Here is a 25716-nt window from a genome sequence, read left to right as displayed (position 1 = left end):
ATTAAAATTTTAAAAGCTTTAGTTTAACGGTTCATGAGTTAATGCACGGATAACATTTGGCTGCCGCCCGCCCGCTGTACATCCCCAAATCAATAAATGACATTTTTGTCACAAAAATTCAAATAAAAACGAGAAACAATAATGAACCACATAAACAGACGACAACCACTGAACATCAGATTCCTGACAAACAACTGCAGCGAGATTAAACCTTTTAATGGTAGCAAACCTTTTCCCTTTTCTGAAACAATAGTATAACATCACAACAAAGAAAGACACACCATAAAATATCATAGGAAGGCTTAACTCAATCAAAAAAAATAGTTACACAAATTAATACACAATGAACAAATAAATTCATATGTTCATTTCTCTCAGACAAAAATCAACAGCTGTATCAAAACAACTTAGCCAGTAACGTATACTACTTTTTGGACAAATTATATTAAAATCATAGGAAAAAGTCTATTGGCTCTTACTCCTAATATGGATAATTTTATGGCAAGGGGTCTATAAATCAATTTGACTGCTTCAGACATTCCGATTTATGGCCTTTTAAAACTAGACCAAATCACCATTATACCTAAAATTCATGTCCCAATTGTTGTTTACATGTAATAACATCACTCGTCTCCCTATTGTATGCAAACAATATAATGTAATATAAACTAGGAATTTATATGGAAAATATTGTTGGTTCTTCACTCGGTAATCTATTTATAGACAACAAAAATCAAAGAATGATAACTGTGTCCACTGACCTATTAAAACACTTCAATGGTAAACACACATAAACACACATAACAAAACTTTATGAAGAAGATTACACAATCTACAATGTCATAAAATAGCACACATCTTTACAGGTAATGTTTACCTATACTACTTCAATATGTCAGCCATTGCTTTAAAACTACCCGGGACTGCCTAGGACAACACATTGTGGATATTATTAGTTCATGCTTTTTGAGATATTTCGTAAACATCACTGTAAAAAGAATTGAATGTTTTACAACACACTTGCCATGTACTGCAAAAGGTTTCGTCCTTATTTTGGAAACTAATGGCAATGTACAACTAGTTTGGAGCAGGTTTGGTTACACCCCCGACACACCTAAGATCACTCTAGGTTTTCATTTATATTGGTTTGTGTTGGTTAGTCTACAGTACTCTATGTTGTGTTTTGTAAGTATTTATAAAAATGAAGATGTGGTATGATTGTCAATGAGACAACTATCCACAAGAGACCAAAATGACACAGAAATTAACAACCATAGGTCACCGTACAGCCTTAAGTCGTTTTCAATTTGTGCCATGGTGAAAACAGATTTTCGTTGATTTGATATTTTGAATACCCGATCTTGTATCTTCTGCTTCACTTTTAATCAGAACCGTGGTCAAATTTGTATTAAGACTTCATTTTATAATTGTAATAAAGTGATTGTAAAAACTGTGAGAAATATTTTTGGATTTTAAGAAACATTTACAAATAGGTATTTTGACAAAATGATTAAAATGATACTATTTTTTTTTAATGATTGCAGGTTTAAGAAGAACAATGAGTAGTCCAGAGAGTAAAGAACTGATGAAGCTTTTCAAATGCTCAACTGACATAGCAACACAAGTGGTTTGTGCTTTTGTTGACACCAAACTTTTAACACCCTATGGAGGTAGTTTTTTTAAAATATTTTGAAGATGAATTGCATTTCTTCTATCACCAATGGGATACGAAAAAGACTGCATGATGTGCTTGTCCATCTGCGGGATGTACTATTCGTAGATTGAAAAAAATGGAAAATTGGATTTTCAATATTTTTTATGATGACACTGGTCATGTTCATCGTAACAATGTTTTACAGAAAGGGCAAACAACGCAGCAAAGATGCCTCCATAAATATGTGGCACGGAACATACGTCTAGATAACCTGGATATAACTATACTGTGCTTCATTTTACTGTGCTCGTGTACAATAGAAACGATTAACAACAAAAGGAATTTAATATGCCACGCGTGGTCAACGCAATGCTTTTCCATGACGCAATTAATTGATATATGGACAGAAATAGAAATTGCGCTTTCGTCTTTGACAAATCCGTTTATGTGGCCCATAGTTCAATCCCAAATACAGTCTATAAAACAGCGTGATATTAAAAAGAAAAGATTGCGTTGCTGTCAAGTAAAATAGATGAAATTAATGCCGTAAGTTAAATATAACTTAATCAATGTAACTATCAATTAAGACAGCTATTTAATATTCTTCTTCTCTCGTGACAGAAACCATCAACTACTGATATAAATCAGATGTAGTTTGATTGCAAATTAGACAACTCTCTACAATAGAACAAAGGACATTGATGTTTACTTTCCGGCAAAATCACCCCAAATAACGATTGAACATGCATGGAACAGAAAATTTTGCTTGAATATGAGAAAAACATATTTGTTTCGTGTAATGTTTTGTACAAATAACATTACTGTAGATCAAATATACCAGGCTTTTTAATTCTTGAGTAAGCAAGACATGCGTTATGTCTACATAGAACTCATCAGGGGCAAATATACTGTACCTTATACAGATATCACCAAAATCCCACACCAACCTAGAACAGAGGTGTTACAGTACAGTATTACTATTCAAATTTCCCATATTTTCAAGTTAAATAAAAAAAAAAAACAATTGACTGTCACTTTCGCAAATCCGACGGTTAACGTATAGAGTGGATAGTCATGCAAAGTTTCATTTTTTAGAAATTCATCAATCCATTAAAAACAAATTTAAACGTTAAACAAATAATAAAAACCATTACTCAACATATTAAGTAGTTCATCATTGACAGGTGCTGGATGAAGTAAACAGTAGAATATCGAACAACAGCAACACGCTGACTACTATGGAAGACAATTTAACACAAATATCTCAACAGAACACAGAAGATATTAAACAACATACGAGTAACCATGTTAGTCAGGTACAAGAAGTTCTTTCAAAAGAAATAAAGGAATTGGAAGGTAAGCTAAGAAAGAAAAAGGGAAGTTATTTTAAATGAGAGAAGAAGCTAAAAGGATCATGTAAAACATTCAAATTTCCTAATATTTTGCAAGGACGAATAGACAAGCAGAAAAGATAATTTGCATGGACAGTGTACATACATAAACCACACAGAAAGTACAAAATATGTAGTTAGATATGCATATTCTTTCGCAACATCTGCGATAGTCTTTGTATTTAGCCCTTGTTTTAGTCCAATTATTGATGCTCATTGTTTAATTTTTTATACATATGTAGTGCTTTGTTGACTCTGCCTTATCTTTTTGTTATTTTTTTTTTTATATTTTGAGTGTCTTTTAAATTGAAATATAATAACCAAACTGCTAAATTCCGGTGGCTCTGTTTTCAAATAAAACGTTACGTTTTAATTTTGATTCTAGTCTATGTGTTTTTTTTTTTTTTCAATGGCATCATACCCTTACCATGCATCTTAGAATCTTATTTTAGCTCAGTTAAAATATTTGCAATTTAGGTAGTTGATGTTGACAAATAAGAGAATATAAAGCCCAAGTGTACTTGAAAATGATTATTTAAGGACTTTTTGCCACGGGTACACATGCGTGTTTTGTTTTCTTTTCAAAAGATTTAAGTCCATTCATAGTTATCGCAATATTAATTATTTTAATTAATCCTTTTGTTTGTTCATTTAGTAAGTTTCCTCCATGCGATAGGAAACCTATCAATGTCAGTTATATATGACAAACAGGTGAATGTGCTTGTACCACAGGAACAATTTAAAGGTATGATGTACTTATAATTTATATCTTGATATTTTTATATTTTCATTATAACTAATTGCTTGCTTCTTTTGATTCTAGTGTTTATAATGAGGCTTATGTAGACTAGATGCGCGACTGGTGTTCCACATTTGTATCCTGGTACCTTTCATGTGTTGTTAAATAAATAACGTCCATTAGCTGTTAAATCAATGTCAACCGATTTTACACAAATTCACTTATTTAATTTTTTACACATTTCTACGTATATCCAAATTACAAAAATAAATAAGTTACAATGATGCATTGACAAGATAAAATGCATCACCATTTCGAGCGTCGTTTTTCATTGGTAAAAAATAAGCTTTTTGCGAACCGAATCAGTTCACCAAATGTTTTCCCTTTGTTTCAATTTCAGTGTTGATATAATGTTCCTTTGAATAACCGAACACATCTAGTTTATGCGTAATTTATAGCTAGCTAATGTGTTTACTTGAAGGACACACGAATACACTTTGGATGAGGTCGAATTATTTCATTCTTAGCGACTTCAAAGTGCATAGTTCATCAGCGATGTTTCTAAGCCTATTTCAGCCGAATTATTATTTTTACTTTTTCACTTTCATTAGGTCTTTTAACATTTGATCAAAAGATAAAAAGATTGGATTCCCGTTATTAAAATTGCTTTACATGTGTCCCACTTGAGTGTACAAATGGCCGGCATTACAAAACCATTACTCAAGGATGGAAAAAACAATGACTAAAGCAAAACTAGGGAAAGGTACAAAGTGGTAATCAAAAGCTGAATTAAAAAAAATCAAGAAAAGCAGCAATATATAAAGCACTGTACAGAAACCTAACATTAAGCGACACATACCCCACTAGATACCGAAATTAAGACTTGGATGCTACGGATGTGAGGCAATTCTATCTTATCTATTGTCAACTTTGTAATAGTTTTGCTGCAAAAATCATAGCTAATCATATAGCATCTTTAAATAGCCGTTTTATAAAGATAATGAATTTTTCGTAGGTCCCATAGAATGTCCTGTACTGTGGCAAATGGCTACTCCACAAGGATGGGATATAGAAGAAGTTGAGGCAAAGTTAAAAGATCCAACATTCCATTGCGAGATGATAAAAATAAAATTCGTGAAGAGAGGATCTTTAATCATGATGACAACAATTTCAGCGAGGATATTGAATGATAAAAAAGCTTTTGAAACTGCAATCAAAACATTTCTTGACAAACTTGTAGAAGTGTGTAATATAGATACAAAAGTACATGCACAAGTTGACATTAGGCTGCATATCATTAAATAGTTTTATTCATAATCTATTAGTCAATGATACATACTGATGTCACAATATACTACTAAATTTCTAGTTAAGTTTACAACGTAACCGATTCATTTCTGTTACAAACAAATACGCATAGTGCTTGGTTGATTGATTGACTGTTGGTCTTCAAACGCCCCTTTTAAGCGCCACAGTTAGGCTAATTCGTGGAAGCCAGTTTTTATTGGTGGAGGAAGCTAGAGTGCACGGAGAAAACCACAGACCTTCGACAGGAAAACTGACAATACTAGTCGATTAAGATTGGAGAAGAGTGTATCAGTACGGGCAGGGTTCTAACCCACAACTTCAGTGTTCTCTGGCTAATGATTACAGTAGTAGAACTACATAGATCACATGTTCTTGAATAGAGCTTGACATTTTAGTGAACCACATAACTCTAATGTAAAACACGATTCATGATATGATTAAAATCAGGTTTTTAAAAGAAATAAACACCACAAAATAGCCCTTAAATAACAATAAATCAGTTTAATTTGTGGCATCATGAATGTCTCAAAAGATCTGCATCCAGTTGGTGAAACATTAATATGATTATTTTATTTAATACATACGGGCTACAAACTAAAACCGAGGGAAACGCATCAATTATAAGAGGAATACAACGAAACAACAGAAACACTGAAGTGCAACAAAAACAAACAACAATGCAACGCACACAGAAACAACCTTTAAGATATCAACTGCCATTTTCCTGACTTGGTACAGGAAACAAATGGTTGTATTGAACCTGGTGTTGTGGCTAGCCAAACCTCTCACTTGTATGGTAATGTTTAACATACCACTAAAATAAAATCATTACATGATAGGGATACAGTAAAAATAAATGCAAGGAAATTCAAGACAGAGAAATACACAAATAAACAATACAATAGTGCATTTTGACATTCTAATCCTAGAATAACAACGAACAGGTAAAACAACCTAGGACAGCACACAAAACAGCACAATATTATAGTATTAATGTATGGACTTTTTCATATTGGCCCTGTAACATGCCCGAGGTGTTAATAATGGCCAAGGATGGTTGTAATGGCCCTGAGGCAACGCCGAGGGCCATTAAAACTGTCCGAGGCCATTATTAATATCAAGGGCATGTTACAGGGCCAATATGAAAAAGTCCATTTATTGATACTTTTATTAACCAACTATAAAGGCATCTTCAGTCAAGAACAGTCTTCGAGTCTCGGATCCAAAATATTATACAGCTATCCACAAACTACAACAGGACCAATACAGAAAAGCCCGTTTCATAACATTTTTATTAAATTGTTTTAATTCTTCGATTAAACAAAGAGTAGGAAACTTACCGTGAAGAAGATACAGGAAATTTTTTTCATAGCTGAACTTCTACTTGTCTTTTCGCATTCAATTTCGCGTGGAATTTTGGTCAACATTGTGACTGTCAGATGTAATTTCTGATTTCTCATCCAAGTACTTAATTTTATGCTATTAAAATTCATTTCATCTAGCAAATAAAAAGTAGCTGGGAAGAATAAATCAGACAGTTTAACTATTATTTAGTCTGCAATCTGAGGATTGAACAACGGAAATGAAACAGTGATAATAATCGAAAGTCGTACTCGAAAAAGGCTGTGATTTATTTCCGTTTCAAGTCGTTACAAAACAATGTGAATGAACATCATTTAAACTTGTTTTTATGATATTAAGTTTTAAAAAAAATAAAAAAATGTCACACTTATTTAAAGAAATAAACGACATTTTGATTTAATCGATGTCCCGTTTCATCTGTTCATAATGCATGACTGTGATTTCGTAATGCACGGGTGTGATTTCGTAATGCATGACTGATATTTCGTAATGCATGACTGAGATTTCGTAATGACTGGCTGTAGCAATTTTTCCGTTCATAATGACCAGATGTTGAAATTTTCCCTTTATAAAGCATGGGCATTTCTATACATATTGTAGTAAGTTGGTTAATATTTGATTGTGAATATAGTGAATCATTTCATACATGGTAATATACCACGACATGAACACTAACATTAAGTGCATTAATAAAGAGGCGTAAGATAAAAAGGGACATTCAAACTCATAGATTGAAAGTAAACTTGCAACACCATGGCAATAAAAAAAACCTTATAGTACATAAGACACAACACGAACCCCAACAAAAACTGTTGCAATAACATTAACGGTATCAATTTTCCGGCACCAAATGCGCATTTCGACAATACATGTCTCTTCAGTGATGCTCATGGCCAAAATTATTAAAATCCAAAGCTTATATAAAAGATGAAGAGCTATATTCCAAAAGGTCTAAAAAGAATAGCCAAATCCGTGACATGAATCAGAACTTTGCATGAGGGAGATACATTCCTTAATTTATAATAATTTCTAACATTTTGTAACAGCAAATTTTAACAACACAAACAATCCGTATTTTCATGCCAGTACCTAAATACTGGATACTGGACTGGTGATACCCTCGGGGACTAACAGTCCTTCAGGAGAGGCATCGACGCAGTGGTAGTAATAACACTAACGGTACCAATTTTCCTGCACTAGATGCCCATTTCGACAATACATGTCTCTTCAGTGATGATGGCGTCCGTAAAATTTACGAAGGGATGATTTTAACTTCCCCATTTGGAACTTTTAATTTAATATTTTCCTTGTTAGCAGCAATACTATCAAGGAAATTATAATAGGAAACATAATCCGGAGAATATCGTATCAGTTGGGAAATATACATACTCCGTTTCCAGGCGCTGCTGCAATGTTGCTACATAAAAATAAATTGAAATTTTGAAATCTAAGATGCATCACTGTTGTAAAATCATAAACTCTTAAACTTGTACTGAAAGCAATTACAATTATACATTTATTCTCTCTGAAATAAATATATGTGTTTATATAAGGCGTGGTGGGTTAAGTTTATATTATGTACACCGAATAGTAGAGACAATATTACTATACAGAAGTACAATCTAACATGAAATAAATATTTGGTTACATGTTTCTGTAATGACCGTCAACTTCGTTTCCCTTGAATAATTTGAACACGGCAGCTATACATTAAACACTTGTCAGTATTACTACCTTTATGATATGCCGACAATACTGAAAAAATCATTATCAAGGATACTGTTCGAATGCTTTGCTCATAGTGTCATGTTTTCGATTTTACAAAAAGACAATTCCAATTCTATGTTTCTCGAGTTAACTTTGATTTCGTAATTGGTAAAGTTAGCTCTAGTTTCCTGGCTTTTTCATCCTGACATCAGATCTATTAAATGAGCCTCCCAATAATTAAGTGCTGTTTTATTTTGAAAACCTGAAAAATCATTGACCAGATTGATAATCATGAACAAAAAATCATCAAATCTAATACATAAATACGATACATATTATGATACTTATTGTTTCAGTAAAATTGACCTCTGAAGTTCCAAAGACAAGCGTACAAATGAAAAACAAATTTAGTCAAACTGATATGAACACATTGGATATCGAAGGTAAGTTTGTTTACAATCTATATTTTTTGCATTTGAGGACTGAGAAAAGCATTTATCATTCTTCTATTTTGTGTTGTATTGTAAACATTGCTATTTTCCTTTTTTTTGTTACTACAGCTCGTGCAAATAAGTTTTTTTTTTCTCAAAAATGGACATCGTTTTTATATAGATTAAAACGTTGGTATTACTGTTTGAATGGTTTTACACTTGTTATTTTTGTATACCCTTTATAGCTGACTATGCGGTATGGGCTTTGGTCATTGTTAAAAGCCGTACAGTGACCTATAAGTGTTAATTTCTATGTCATTTTGGTCTCTTGTGGAGAGTTTTCTCATTAGCAATCATATCACATCTACCTTTTTTATATTTTCCTGATAAAATGCCTATGGAATTTACAAACTCTCCAAATCACTTCTTATGTAGTATCTAGCAATTATATATCGGTGTGCAATTAGATAAACTAATATATAAATTTATATTATTTTGATTATTTCAGTATCAAAACATATGACTATTCACTGCATAAACCAAGATTGTTACATCGTTTCTGCAATAGGCGGTAAGAATTAAACTACATCCCAACACTTGGGAACTATACACTGTAAAAATATATATAAGATTTAAATAATTATACAGCTCAAAATATAAAATTAATTGATAGACCTCGCACGAGACTGCTTCTACCATTCGCAACGAATAAAATAATACGTGCAATACGCCTACTTATTATAATTTCTTTCATTTTAAAATGGTTTCTGTTGGGGCAATGAAGCATAGTTCCAGATAAAACGAATTTGCATTTGCTTGTCACATATTAGAAATTTCCCTTATTATGTTGATTTTAGATCTTTGGTAGCCTCTGGTATTTTTTTCAATTAGAGCTTGTTTATCATTTTATTTTTGCTTTAAAGGAATGTTGGCCTCTAGATATTTTTTGGTTTGTATGTTGCTTGGTTGCTGTCTCTGTGATCTTTTCCGTTGTATCTTCATTTTTTTTTAAATATAATGCTGCAACACAAGAAACAAAGACTGCCATCAAAATTCCTCAACCAAATTTTGCTTATGGAAAAGTAAAAAATATATCAACAAGGAATTGTTACATTCCTATGATAAACATAAGAGTTTAATATATGAAAAAAAGGAAACAAGGTTTAATGCCAATTTGACAATTATCAACCTAGCCAGAAAACGATAACAATTAAGGTAGCCTTCATAAACAAGCAAAACCTCAACGTTATAGCTACAATGTTATAAGGCGAAGAGGTCCCGGTTGACAAAAGTAATATGATTCAAGCCATACATGGGATTTCGAAGTTATAATGAATATAAGTAAAGAACTTATAAACAACAATTTTGAGGTAAATGAAAATAACTTGTCGTGTGATCTCGTACGCAGTCAATGTATTATGATAACAAAAATAAAGATAGAATTCACAATATTTTATTAATTTGCGTTTTCTTTGTTTAAGTTGGGTCGAGGGTGAACTGTAAGTATTTTGTCATATTTCACCCAAATTGTAGACGTTTTGCACATACTAGTAACATGTAATTGTTAAGATAGCCTGCACATTGAAGGTACCTTAAAAAATGTTCAGAAGAGGTCTTAAGCAAAAATGTGGTAATGATATGATTGCTTATAATTTGGCTCTGTATTGATTCTATAATTTTTGTTTCAGAAATTACATATAGCATACAGTATGTGTCCTTTCGTTACCTTATTGTTTTCTGATTTGAAGACTGGTCGTAACACTAATCGCTTTGCAATTAACCTGAAGTTTTATTTTCTTTCTAGAAATGGGCTTACTGTAAACTATTTTAGCAATTTCTTAATTATTTTCTATATGTGATATTCAAATTTTAACAATATTCCCATAATTATTCAAATGAAAACTAGGAGATTTTTTATGAGATTTTCTCGTTTAAACTAACTTCTACCATAGGATGAACGAGCATCTTTAAAGTCATATGAAACGAGTGACTGTTGAAAAAATATTTATCCAATGTTTGAACCAATGTATGTATATATCAATAATTTAATTTTGGATGTAACGCGTCTTCTTGTTGGCTGACGTTATTTTGTTATCAGGCCATAGACATAATTTAGTCATGTGACCGTGACGTCATGAACGTTTTTTCATGGTTTTCTACGGTTTAGATTGAAATTTAGAATTAAATTATAAGAAATGACTGTAATATTTTTTCTGTCTATTCGAAATAACATAAAAAATTGTTAAATAACCCGCTACGCGCATTATTCAGTGTGCACCAAATTTTTTATGTTATTTCTTCATAGACAGAAAAAATATTACAGTTATTCCTTAATAAACTTAGTCTTCTGTGCGCGATTTTATCATTTTTTACGCATCTATACCATGTAATTTAGAAACAAATCTTCTCGGTCTGTTATGTTGTAAAATATTGCTGCTAATTAATTGTCGTATTTTGAATTCGTAGTTTGCCGATCGTCATCTAAGTAAACAACAACAAAAGAAGCATGGGTATTGAGCACGTGTATAACTTGTACAATAAGATAATTATAACTTATTTCACCGGATTTTTACGGGAAAGGTCACTCTGAGTTCACTGCATACGGAAAACTTATCGGCGAATTGTTTACTGGAAGCAAACAATTAAAAAAAAGTAAATTTTGACAAATTATAGAATTTCCTTGAGAAAAAGGAAAATTATACTTAAGTTTTATAATAACAACTAGCCATTTAGTTATAAAAAAAACCTTATGCATCCTATTTTTTTAATTTGAAGTTTCATATGACTTTAATGAAGACACAGTTCCCGACTTGTACCAAATCGGGAATTTAATGTTTCACACTGGCATGTTGAAAATGCTTTTATTGAAAATTTAACTCCTACAAATTTTACTTTTTTGTATAAGATATACAGATATAACAGCTGGTTCTGTGGGGGTTTTTTTTCTGCCTTTGACAGAGCGCATATTTTCCATCAAGTCTTAAATATCTATCTCAAAAAAATATTTGGCTATATTTTTTCCTGATGTTTCATGAAATTACAACCATGCAGAATGATTACCTCTCGATTATATATATTTTTTAATTTTTAATCATTATTTCAAAATCTTTTCACTTCAATAACAATATGATTTGAGTTGTTCATATATATCATAGATCGACATGCGTCATTCTTTAAGGTGAAATCCCAAATAATAAAATATTATAAATCGACATATTTATTTCAGTTATAAACATATCTAAAGGAAATACTGGAGCATATAAAAGGCCACATAGTGACTCAAGGATTGCATACGCTGATATAGAATCCCGCATGTCAGACCAAATGATTGAAAAAGGCATCACTCGCAGTAACAACCAACATTTATTAGAAACTGCGAAAAGACCACAGAGTGATATAATTTCAATGACAATGATTATGCTTAAAAATCTACTCCAAAGTGTTAAGCTTAATAGATTTGCTGAAATATGCTTTGAGAAACAAATTGATGGCAATGTTTTTATGGACATGACTGATGAAAAATTAAAAGACGAACCTTTTAGTTTGACACAGTTTCAACTTTTAAAAGTGACAAAAATACAAGGGGGGGGGGGGGGGTGGAAACCGAAATGAGAACAATGACATTTTCTGTATATCTTCCTTAAACACATTATTTATATGTTTCATAAAGGAATCATGTTAAACATAATATTCACTATATCTATTTTTATTCTAGCAAAATATGTACTGTTATCTATGGTTATTTCATTTTATTCATTTCCTATAGTATAAACGATAAATATGCAGTTTTTAAGCAGTAATATGCATGAATATATATATATATTTTTTAAATCATGAGATCGTGAATTGGCGTTCTTTAAGGAATTACTATAATTTCTTCTTCTGCCTATGAAGAAATAACAAAATTTGATACCCACTTAATATGCAGCCTAGCGCGTTCTTTAAAAACCATTTTTAAGGGGCAAAATTGTAAGAAAAAAAGTTGTTGACGTCACGGTAAAATGATATAAATATGTCTATAAACTGATTAACAAAAACTTTCGGCCAATTACAAGACGTGTAACGTCCATAATTGAAATATAGCTATAAAGATTTTTTGCATATGACCACAGTCTTTTACAGCATTTAAAACACCATTTAATCAGTTGGTAAATTATTTTTAACTTATCTTATCAAGTTAAGTCTTTACCAATGTACATCCATAGGCGGATCCAGAGGGGGCCTGGGGGGGGGGGGGGGGCGGGCCCCCCCTTTCGTGGGAAAAATTTGGTTGATTATATAGGGAATCATTGAAGCATGACTGGAGCGAGCTCCCCCTTAGGTCAGTCAGCGCCCCACCCCCCCCCTCCCCCCTTAGGAAAAGTTCTAGATCCGCCACTGAGTCACCAAAGTCGTCCGCGTGCAAAAAACTAACCTTATTTGTCTACAACAACGAATTATATGATGGTCATAAAAGCGCTTTGTGAAAAAAATCCATCCCGTTTAATATTTTCTTCGTAGCAGATACACTTAAAATTGAAAGAAATTTTCTAATTATTCCTGAAATTATTTTATTGAATGTTTTATTTATAAAAATACAAAGTTTTATCTATCATCACCACTGAGTTTTAACGCTTTAATTATAAGGTAGGTGGTGTGTCTAAATGTAAATCCTTAAATTGTTTTAATAATTTGTCCAAATCTATTTCATACATGTATCAATCCTTTCTCCAAAATATACAGGTAATAACAAATATGGGTCAAACTTTTTTTTTATGCTACGCGTAGTGGAAGATTGTCAGATTTTGTATAGATTATGCATGAAAAAAAAAACAATTTTGTGTGATGAAAAGAAAACTACCATATAATTTAAAGATAGAATATGAGAAAAAAGTAAATCCAATAAAAAGTTCTATTTTATTGTAAATTGTGAGAAAAAAAGTTGTTGACGTCTCGGTAAAATGATATAAATATGTCTATAAACTGATTAACAAAAACTTTCGGCCAATTACAAGACGTGTAACGTCCATAATTGAAATATAGCTATAAAGATTTTTTGCATATGACCACAGTCTTTTACAGCATTTAAAACACCATTTAATCAGTTGGTAAATTATTTTTAACTTATCTTATCAAGTTAAGTCTTTACCAATGTACACCCATAGGCGGATCCAGAGGGGGCCTGGGGGGCTGAAACAGATATCTTCCTCCTAAATATGTACCGATAGAAATCTTCTTTACGCTGCTCTTACTGAACAAGTACCAGGATGTAGTACCACAGAGTAAGTAACCTGTCGAAAAAATGTAAACTCATGAATAAAAAATATGTAAAAATAGTCTATTGCCTTCCATCGATAAAAAGTCATTTAAATTTTGTAAAGGCTGTAACATATCTTATGTTAGCCTGTAGTTGTCTTCGTTCATATTTGATGGCCATGGGTTGTACAATCATTCACATATACCTGTCTATATTTGTAATCGCTTCCTCTATACACACATGCTTCACCTATATAATTACAGACCCGCATGATAAAATATACCTGGTGAAACGGAAAGTGGTACTAAGTTCCTGTTTAATTACATCAATCACTTTCCTACAATATCTGGGTATAAAAATAGAAAAGCAATAAGCTATAATTTGAAAAGATCTATCAAAATCATTTTTGCAAAACATTCTGTTCAAGCCAGTGCTAAGGACCGTCTTAAACTTGCAGTGAAGTGGGAGGTTTTTGTTATATCTGTGTTGGATTTTGAGATGAAGAATATCAATAAAGGCGCTATTCCTTTGCTATTTGTTTGTTTTTAGGTGTGTATGTTGTTTCTTTTGTCATGGATTGATACCCCATAACCTTTGTTTTCTACTTTTATCTCAGTATATAAACAAGACCTTAGTCTGAAAATAAAGATAAATATTTTTGCTGGAAAAGTCACTTTTTCCCATTGATGAGACAAATTCAACTGAGCGTTTATGATGAGACCAATATAAAAACGAACTTCAGACGTACGAAATTTGTAAAGTATTATTGAAATATATAAAACAAATTATATTTTTCTTGCATTCATCTGATATTGAATATATATTGAGAGACAACTTATTTCCTGAGACCGTCAACCTATTAAGAAAATAGACGCACGACATTTGTAAAGTTTTTGTGTAAATACAAAAAAAACAATTCTTGCATTCATCTGATATTAAATAGATATTGAAAGACAACTTATTTCCTTAGACCAGCAACCTATTAAGCAAATAGATAATAAAGAAATGCGTGACGTAACATATTTGTAAAACGAACATTCGTACGAACAAATGACAGACAATCGGAAGGCGATAAAGCTTCTACTTTAAAATTGTCATGTGGGTATTCATTTCTAATTATGTCAACCAAATCAAACTATTTCAAAGTGCGGAAAACAATTATTTTCTTTTCTAAAAAGATTCTACATGAAATGTTTTGTTTGGAAGGCCCCGATTGTCGAAGTAGTTTAACTAAATAATCTGTATCACAAACTGTCAACACTGAGGTTCTGAGTTCAAACACATTATACTACAATCTTAATTCGCCGTTTCAGAATCTAATGCATCCTGGGTAATATTTTCAAAAGTGTACACCACAACGTCCTGATTGGTTAAATATGTCATAAACAATGGAAATTTAACCAATGACGTGGCGTTATTTTCATTTTGGGGTACGAACAATGAAATTACCCATGATTCTTTAGATTCTGAAACGGCTAATTGACTTTGAGTATGAGAGTTCTTACCGAAGGTTGGTAGTTCTCTCAAGGTAGTCTGGCTTCCTCCAGTAATGAAAATAGACAGTCACAAGTAAGCCAATAGTGATTTAAGTAGCGATAACACCAATCAAACAATCAATCAATTATTTGTTTAGCGTCAAATATATCAAAATAACAATATTGATGTTTTAAGAGATACAATTTGGATTTGGATTTGGATTTTGTTCGATAAAGATTTATTTGCATTACACATTACGTTAACTGTTAAGAACACCGCACATTACAAAAGAGAGAAATTCAAATGAAGGTTAGAACTACTGTGTCATTTCTAAAATTAGCAAGCTCAATATTGAGGTCAAAAGACATGTTTTTACCGACGTAGACATCTGGTAGGAAGCGGAGTTATATTTTACGAAAATAAGATATCATCCTAAGGGTAAGCTTTTAACATATAATAAGGCAAACAGACTTACCTGGTTTCAGACGTGTTATGCAAAGAGGATGAAAGGTAAGAATAATTCATTATTCAGCATACCATATAGCGTGTTATTTTCGCGGGGTGCACATTTTCGATTTTTTTTTTCGCGTATAGAACAAAATTGCCAAAATCAATTCTGGCAATTTAAAATAGCACATGCAAAGGTATTGATAAAAGTTTTGAATCGGCCAAATAAAAACCGCCAAAATATTTCGTATACCTTATTAAATGAAAATCGCGAAATTTTACACCTACGAAAATAACCCGCTAAACGATATCTAAATTAATAAAAGCATTTTATAATTGTAATGAACAAATGTTCATAAATGATCGTTAATCATACTTATATTACTGGTTGTGACTATAGCAAAGGTGAACGACAGAACTATCAGTTTGCCAGGGGTGATTTGTAGTCAAACGAAACTTAAGGATGTACTTAGTTGAGGTTTTGGAATAAGTGTCAAATGTTCCGACTCCTTTGGGTTTTTCCATACGGTACAAGGTTTCTTGATTTTCTTTTTTTATTAATTTGAGACCCAAAAGATAACAATGTAAATATAAGGTAAAGTCCGAGTCAGCCTTTTCTCTCCATATTTTATTAATCAAATATCTCAAAACGGAACTACATTGCCTATCATTTTTTTTTAGCTTATTTTGATCATTAACTAATACTCTTCCAGCTTTAAGTATCAATTTTAAATTTTTGATTTGAAAATTTTTACCTTTGATCAACTAAGTAGATCCTTAAGTGAACAGTTTGCAGCACATCTATATTTCAATAAAATTCTCGTGCAATATTCCAAATAATTTTGTATACCCGAAATATCTACTTATAATGTTAAAAAGAAATAAATAAAAAATCATATATGTGAACACCACAATCGCAATACAAACCTCAGAAATCTTTAATGTTATTACGCCTTTATGATACATCATTTTACTAATTTCGCTTTTTTATATTTAATTGAAACATAATGTCAGTTAAGAAGTACTTTGATGATTTTACTTATACTATATTTCAACTCATCTGAAGTCTTATTATTAAAAAGGGCTGTTGATTTTTAAACATGACGATAGTATTCATAAAAGTAATGTTAATGTTGATTATAAAATGTCAAAAAGGTTTTTAATTTTCCACTATAATCACATCTTTTAAAATTGTTGTGGTTGTCGTTGTTTGCTGTCTTGAATATTTCTTTTCCATTTATTGTTATGTACATTAATAAGGCACTTGATTTATTTGGTTAATTTCCTTTACATTTTGTTATTCAATAATTTTTGGCATTTTGTAGCTAAACTAAAAGTACGGGTTTTGCCCACTGTTGAATGCCTCTAGTTGCTTTCGACATTTGGTCCCTTTTGGATATGTGTCTCATTGGGAATACAACCATATGTTTATATTTTGAAGTCCACGTGTTTTGGTCAGAAAAATAAAGTGATTTATGCGTCTATTAAAAACTTATGAATCTATAGAATTTGGAAACCAACCTGTTTAGGCGAAGACTGTCTCCTCCGTAACAAAAAGTGATAACAACAAAATATTGTGGTTTTTTTTTTTCCCTTTTGTTCTACTCCTCGTGGATGTTTGGCTGAATTGGATCAAAGCGATCCAGCTATATCTTCTAGGAGTTATCTACCTTTATCAAATAAATTTGTCGTTATGTTTTGTAACTCATATCCCGTTAGCCATATACACCTATATTCTTTTGTATGTGAGGTTTTTGGGTCCGCACAAAGAAAATAAGTTCAAGGTAAAAGGTCAACATCATGTTCCCAATTTGGACTTTGTCTTGTGTTTTGCATTTTCTATGACAGATTAAAAAATCTTTATAAAGGAGCTAGTTCAAAATGCTTGCTGTATTTTGATTAAAAAATATGATACATTGGTCTAAAACGATCCAATGACGTCTTTTATGAGTTATCATCCTTGCAATGTTTAATTTAAGGTTAATTGATTATAACTTCAAATTGGTTTATAATAAAGCCATAAAGTTGGTTGCAACATGTTGAATGACATACGGCACTGAAAAATGTCAACCAGAAGTGACATTGAATAAACAGGAAGTAGTATTTGTGTACTTTTTTCATGGAAATATATGCAGAAACCATATATTTTCCTAACAGGCATACATCAACCGAATATTTTTGACCGGCAGTGGAATTTTTTAAACCGGGATTGCAAACTACCTCCTTTTTAGGCAAAAGTATAGTAAAACCATATATTTTAAGACTTTATATGAATAAAACTATTATATGAGACCCGAACTGATATTTTCTAAACAGGAGGTAGAAATTTATCTTTTTTTGTTTCAGACAATGTATATAGAAAACATATATATATATATATTTTAATCATTATGAAGAACCAATCATTCGACGCCAATAGTAACTTATATAAACCGCAAGTAGCTTCTTATCAATGATGGAAATACCTTCAATTTTTACTAATTAAATTTGTTGTTATGCTTTTGTAACTCATAAACCCTGAGGCTTATAAACCTTGATTCTTTTTATTTGAGGTCCGTCAGTCCTTATGAAAATGAGGTCAAGGTCAAAGATCAAGATCATGATCTACATTTCGGCATTCACTTCTTATCGCTTTTACTTAAAAAGAGTTGAGAAATTGAAAAAAAAATGTAACCAAAACGTTAGTCGCATCATCATATAACTGGAAAGTATTTGTAGAAATGACACACGTTATTTTCTTGGGGGTTCGATGCCACTGAAATGTGAAAAGTAACAAATTGAACATTATAACTTCAAACGTTGTAGCTATCATGATTTGTGCATGCATCTTATCTTAAATAATCAACCTAGGTCAAACACCGTCTACACTCTCCTTTTTTTCAACTGATTTTTCTTTTAGAGGAATCCTATTTCTATGAAATGAAAATTGAAAATGAACTATTTAAGGAAAAGAATTTTGTTTATAAACGTTTAGAATACTGTTCTGTTCTATAACCAAGCAATCATCATGTTGAATTCAACAGCCCTGTGAACCATATATATAAAATTATGACAAGAAACGGATCACGTTTTAGAAAACATGTTTCCCTTCAAGGTAAATATGTAACCAAAGTAATAAACAGAACACTACATGCTACGTGATTGGCAATATGCGTAATCAGCTATTTTTTATTTATTTTAGTATTTTAGTAAATATATTGGCATACACAAATTTGTAATTCCGTATTTGATCGGAATTTACTTGATTTTCGATTGTTTTATTGTCATCAAATGAATTATAGCTACGAAATAATTTGGACCACAATACAAACTGTTCTAGAATAAAATGGGATAGAATTACCGAAACCGTTGTAACAGATACTTATTTGGTTTTTCTTATTGCAGGTTTAACCGTTACTGTAAGTTTGTGTGTATATGCGTGTTTCCAGGTTGTACATAGTCAGGTTCCTGCCAATGGTCCGTTTGACCTAAATAATGAACCTTTCGATATCGACGATGATAATCTTGATAGCACAATTTTGTTATTAAACGAAGGTAGTCAAGAATCTACTCCAGGAAATGGAGGTAAGTTTAAACTTCTTACATTAACGCTGATTGTTTAAATATTAGACAAAAAAAGAGACAACAATTCATTCAATATACAAAACAACAAGGTTCAAAAATGTTAACCCCAAACGGAGTTATACAGGTTTCGACGCACTTGCAAGTTAAGGTTTGTCCATGCGAGTACTTCTATTCCGGTTATCAGCTTGTTTGTTTTTCCATATCATATTGTTTTAATCTTCCATAAACATGATAAATATAATGGTTATAATATATGAACATTATCCGAAACACAAAGGTTTAATTACCCCCATGCATATATGGTTATGACTAGTTCTCTTAGATCTTAAATGGTATAGTTTTATGCCATGGTGTTTGTCAGTTTTTCTTCAAGTTTGAATATCTCTTCTGCTGATCATTTTTGAATGAAGACAGCATTTGTAATCTGTCGGTAAGATTGAAACATTCAAAGCTTCAACAGTAGAAAATTCTGTATTAAAATAAACTTATATAAAAATCAGTATGCTAATAAATCCAAAATCTTTCAATTTTGTATCAGCAAATGTCATGAAATATAAAGGCACCACCTAATGACATTATATTTCCGGTCTGTGCGTCCGTTCTTTAATCTGTCCGTCTGTTCGTTCGTCCGTCTGTGCCACTTCAGGTAAAGGTATTTGATTAAGTTGAAGTCCAATCAATTTGACACTTAGTACAAATTATCCCTATGTCATGACATTTCTAATAGTACTGTCAAATAAGAGTTTTGACACCAATTTCACGGTCTACTTAACATAAAATATGATAGTGCGAGTGGGGCATCAGTGTTCTATGTCAACATTCTTGTTATCTTTTTCAGTTTGTTTGGCAGTTGGTGCATTACTTGGATTATCTGTTCCAATCAGATCATCTGAAGGAAGTATGATGTCTGTCGGACAAATGATGGCGATGAATGTTATGAATGCAATGAGTAGCATGATGACAGGAACTGCAGTGACACCTGTTATGCCTACAGTTTGTCCAGATCCAGTCGTTTGTCCCTCCCCAGTATCAGGTATGTATTATGAACTGCAGTATCACCTATTATGTCTACAGTATGTCCTAGCCCAGTCGCATGTCTATCCCCAGTATCAGGTATGTATCATAAACTGCAGTATCACCTATTATATATATATTATGTCTGCAGTTTGTCCTAGCCCAGTCAAATGTTCGTCCCAAGTTTAAGGTATGTATTATGAACAGCAGTATCACCTGTTATGTCGACAGTTTTTCCTAGTCTAGTCATGTGTTGGTACCCAGTATCATTTGATTAGGAACTTTCCGTTTATAACTTTCCTTGGAGTTCTGTATTTTTGTGATTTTTATTGTTTATACGAATTTTCCATTCAGATCAATCCAATAGTCTCACAAATGACATAGCTCGCCCTTATTCTTTATTTTACTAATGACGGAATATAGTCACCTACAGTTAATTTCAATGTGTTACTAGTAAATTATCATACAATGTTGATACAACATATTCCAATTTAAAGTAAAACATATTGTACAAGGTTCGTCGGTGATTGGGGTTTAGAAAATGCTAAATGAGTAAAACAGAAATGAGATCAACAATATGGTATCGTTGGCATACACCGATATTTGTTATTAATCATTGTATAACAATTCAATCTGTATTTGATTATTTCAGTACCAACTTGTGAATTCGGTTGGACTTTACGAGGAACACGCTGTTATTTCTTTAGTGGTGGGACTCAACTAAGTTGGACAGCAGCTCAGGTCTGTTTATTTTAATTCATTCATTTTGAGATGTGGAGAACATTAATACAAACGGATCTATGAATCTGATTTTGGTTTTGTCAAATGCGTATTGAATTTTTGTTTATAGAATTCATATTTTATATCTTAAACTTGTTTAGCAAAGGTATGCTTTGGGCCAACATTAAAAATATCTTTGTTTCCCCTCCCCTACTGAGATTATCAGGGTATGGGTAGGAAGGTAGGCAAATTATTTTATTTTATTTCTATAAAAAGGTAAGATAAGTCAAGAAAAGTGGGGTATTCCCTGTATTCAGTGTACATCCCAGTTTTCTGGTGTTAAAAACAATATACAGGGACCTCCTTTTTTCCTGTTCATTTTATGGTATGAAATCTACAAAAGCACACATTCTTCATGTGATAACAATGTTTAATGAAAGCAAGTGTTTAATTAGTTAAAAATCAAGCTTATTTCAAGTCTAACATGTCTAATTTGATGCATTACTCACAACAAAACAATTCCTTTGTTCACCAATTCATACCTTGATCATCAAGTATGAGATGACAAAAAGATATGTTAATGACTTGGGAATTAAAATTCAATGAATAAAAATGTGCAATAGAAGTGAACATAACTCAGTTATGTTCAGTTACACCTGGATCATGCAACTTGGTCAATTAATTCCTAAACAAAAGATTTATATGTTTTTTCGAGTTCTAGAAAAAAACAAGGCTTCACTTATTCATGTTTTGTTGTTCCTAGAATACTTTGACTATTAATAAAATTCAACTGATGCAGTTATAAGGGTCTTATAACGTAAAACGTGCCCTTTTGTAAAATAGGGACGAAAGATACCAAAGGGACAGTCAAACTCATAAATCTAAAACAAACTGACAACGCCATGGCTAAAAAGGAAAAAGACAAACATACAAACAATAGTACACATAACACAACATAGAAAACTAAAGAATAAACAACACGAACCCCACCAAAAACCTAGGGGTGATCTCAGGTGCTCCGGAAGGGTAAGCAGATCCTGCTCCACATGTGGCACCTGTCGAGATGCTTATGTGATTACAAATCCGGTAAATAGTCTTATTCGGTAGGTCACATTCATGAAAGGGAAGGGGATTGTAGTTACGACGTAAGGAACATATCCGATATCATTTGTGAAACGGTTATTCCATAACGGTCAACCAACTCGTGATGGCGTCCGTAAAATTTGCGAAGGGATGACTTCAACTTCACCATTTGGAACTCTTGGTTTAATAGCTTCCTTGTGAGCAGCAACACTCTATCAAGACAATCATGATAGGAAATGCAAGAACGGGAATATCGTATCAATTGGGAGATATATACCCCGTATGCAGGTGCTGCTGGAATGTTGCTACTTAGAAATGGAAAGTTCACAATTGGAAAGCTGAAATCATCTCTTTTGTCGTAAAGTTTTGTTTTGTTTTGTTTCCGACCCTCATTGTCAATTTCTAAATGTAAGTCAAGATATGAGGCCGACTTAACTGTATCTGTAGTATCCTTTATCTCTAGCTCGATGGGATAAATGCGTTCCACATAGTCACCAAATTTTGAATTATTTAGTGAAGGAACATCATCTATATAGCGGAAAGTAGAGTTAAAGGATATTGCTAACTTCTTATCTTTCTTCCTAAGAAGTTCCTGCATGAAGTCAGCCTCATAATAATAAAGAAACAAGTCGGCAAGTAGAGGGGCACAGTTTGTTCCCATTGGAATGCTGACAGTCTGCTGAAAAACACGTCCTCCGAACGTAACAAATATGTTGTCAATCAAGAATTTCAGTTTCAGAGAATTTTTTGTTTGAATCAGAGTGAGTCTTTACAAAGTAGGATTTGTCCCTCCCTAAGACTTGGTACTTGGTGGTACTTAAAAAAAAGGACGACCCATCAACAATGATAGGCAGTCATATGTTTATTTGGTTCAGCATATGTATATTAGATGGTGTCAAAATAATCCAAATTTTTCTCCGTCCTATTTTTATCTTCATCAGTGGATTATTAAAAATAAAGGTCAGTACATAAATCTTTTGAATAATGGACAAGGAGAAAATTTAACACAAATAAATACAAAAGAATACCAAATAAGGGCAACAGTAGTATACCGCTGTTTAAAAGTCATATATCAATTGAGACAAAACTAATCCGGGTTACAGACTTTAACTGAGGGAAACACATCAAATATAAGAGGAAAACAACAGAAACACTTAAGTGGAACAAAAACCAAACGACAATGCAACTCACACAAAAACGAACTATCAGATAACAATTGCTATTTTTTCTGACTTGGTTCAGGACATTTTAAGAAGTGCAATAACATATCATATACTAACTTGATTTATATTTTTCAGTCGTCCTGTCAAGCGATGGGTGGGCGTCTGGCAGAATTGGAAACCATTGAAGAACTAAATGCTGTGAAGAGTGTTGCTTCAGTCCAAAATAATAGAAGTAGTTTTAAACATACAGATAGTCTATAAGCTTATGTCATGTCAAATATTTTAGGTGTCAGACCACCAATTCAGCCACTCAAATTAAGAAAGTCTGCAGAAATATTACTTCCGTTACTAAAATAGTGTTTTGGATGTCATTGTTTACTTAAGCTAACCAAACAATTTGTAGAACTAAACTTTTGGTGCACGAAACATATTCAGACCATTTGGAACTAAGATTTACTTATCAATGAATTTGCATTACAAATTGAGGATTAATGCGCTCCATAGTATACTATATTTTCTGTTTTCAAGAAAACCAAGTTTTTTTAGGTGTACTTGTCTTAAGAACGGTAGTCTTTCGTTATAAGACTTAAAATATTGGTTGAAAATTGGCATGTAGTATAATTTTTTAAATATCCCCTTAACATCTCCACTATCCTCTTTTGGATGACGAATAAAAACGTGATGTAAAATAAACGTTACCAGTTGTACTGCACCAGATGAACAATTGGACAATACAAAGTATAATAGCAAAAATAAGAAGGAGAGTTCAAAACAGAAAGTCCTTTATCAAATGGCAAAATCAAAAGCTGAAACACGTCATACAAATGAAAAACAACTGTTATATTCCTGACTTGATACAGACATTTCCTTATTTAGAAAATGGTTGATTATATGCCTTTTCGGTGCTGGTCAAAGTGATGTAATCAAAACTAATGACATTAAGCTATTTTTAGTACGTTTTTAACTCTTTTATGATGTTAGCTTCTTGTTACTTAATCTCTATTTTCTACAAGGCGAATTTGGACTTTATCGTCGTTTCGTTTTCGATTTGTTTGTTATATATTTATCTATCAGTTTTAAATTTATTTGTTTAAGTGTCCCCCCGTTATCGTTTACCACTTTGAATGCTACAGGTAAAAGAACTGTGACTTGTATACTATAAACATGTTGATGCAAATAGTATTTACTGATCTGCTCACCCTTTTGAGAGCCGACAAACTAGGGAGCCGCGGTTACCAAAGGGACAGACACTTTACACGCACCCTGACAGCACCCTGAAATAAACAAGAAAAACTCAAAGACGACAAAGTCTACGACACATTGCACATACATTGAGATACAGGAGCCTTCAAAAACCAGGAGTGAACTCAGATGCTAGACATGTTACACAATCCGTTATGATCATGCACAAATCAAATGAACAGAAACGTTTCATTCCTTGGTGTCACAATCGAGAAAAGGTGGACTAGATTTTGGTAACGACAATTCGAACATATTCTTTGTCATTTGTTTTAATTTCTGATACTGGTATTTTGGTAGTTTATCTTTTTGAATAATATCTGCACGACAAATGTTTTTCTTGTTCGGATATTCGATTGCCTTTCGTTATTGTTTTACATTTTAAATGTTTTTAAAGTCAGAAAGTAATAATACATTCTTCGTTTGCATGTCAACTTTTTTTCTGCAGGATTTTGAATTGGTGGACAGCGATTTGGACAAGGAAGGTTCGATTTCAACTGGGCATCAACCAACCAGCCAATACCAGTTACGGATTGGGCAACACCAAATCAACCAAACAATCAAGGGGAGGACCAAGACTGTATACTACTTAGTAGATCAAATGAGTACCGATGGAATGACAGACCGTGCACACTGACAACGCAATACATATGTGAAAAAAGGTAATTCGCCTTTTCAGAATCTTAAGAATCATGGGTAATTTTTAATGTTCGTACCAAAAAATGAAAATAACGTCACGTCGTTGGTTGAATTTCCATTGTTTCTTACATTTTTAACCGATCATGACGTTTTGGTGTACATTTTTGAAAATATTACCCAGGATGCATTAGATTCTGAAACGGCGAATTATATATGACGTTTTTACTCGAAACACGTTTTAGCGTCTATACATGTTATAAAGCAAGAGAGAAACGATATTTTTATTGCACAATAATATATCATTACTAAACTGGAAGGATTCAATATCAAGAAAATAACGTTGAGAAAAACGCAAATGTGGGAGGGGAATAAGGCCTCGGTGACCTAATTGTCTTAGTGATTCATATACTGTATAACCAGCTTATCATTACTTAAGTGGATTCCTGCACGTGGCAGATAGAATCGACTTCCATCTAAATGTCTATGATTGTTAGTTTTCCTATCGGCTACAATTAAAACTGGCCGTCACAAAATTGTCAAATG

At 32.4% G+C, this 25716-nt stretch overlaps 1 protein-coding gene and 1 long non-coding RNA gene across 2 annotated transcripts; both read left to right on the top strand.

Moving 5' to 3' along the window:
• Nucleotides 1-2937: 2937 nt before the first annotated feature.
• On the top strand, nt 2938-5061 carry LOC143051307 (uncharacterized). The gene is made up of 3 exons (XR_012970696.1): nt 2938-3010; nt 3701-3790; nt 4800-5061. It is a non-coding gene; the product is annotated as an uncharacterized LOC143051307 (long non-coding RNA).
• Nucleotides 5062-8582: 3521 nt separating this feature from the next.
• Nucleotides 8583-25152, top strand: LOC143050857 (uncharacterized). The gene is made up of 7 exons (XM_076223962.1): nt 8583-8604; nt 9101-9163; nt 19136-19315; nt 20154-20348; nt 20982-21070; nt 23431-23527; nt 24983-25152. The coding sequence occupies exons 1-7, from the start codon at nt 8583-8585 to the stop codon at nt 24988-24990; spliced, it is 654 nt and encodes a 217-aa protein (XP_076080077.1). The 3' UTR covers nt 24991-25152.
• Nucleotides 25153-25716: the final 564 nt, after the last annotated feature.

This window comes from Mytilus galloprovincialis, chromosome 11 (genome assembly GCF_965363235.1).
Source record: "Mytilus galloprovincialis chromosome 11, xbMytGall1.hap1.1, whole genome shotgun sequence".
NCBI lineage: Eukaryota > Metazoa > Mollusca > Bivalvia > Mytilida > Mytilidae > Mytilus > Mytilus galloprovincialis.
Note: the sequence above shows the minus strand (reverse complement) of the source record. Positions and strands in the feature narration are given on the sequence as shown.

What these genes read in the sequence shown, in the direction of transcription:
- LOC143050857 (XM_076223962.1), top strand. Translation starts at nt 8,583, where the DNA reads ATGAACACATTGGATATCGAAG. An exon ending in CATCGTTTCTGCAATAGGCG is followed by an intron (nt 9,164 to 19,135) that starts GTAAGAATTAAA and finishes TTCTTATTGCAG; the next exon opens with GTTTAACCGTTACTGTAAGT. An exon ending in ATCTACTCCAGGAAATGGAG is followed by an intron (nt 19,316 to 20,153) that starts GTAAGTTTAAAC and finishes TATCTTTTTCAG; the next exon opens with TTTGTTTGGCAGTTGGTGCA.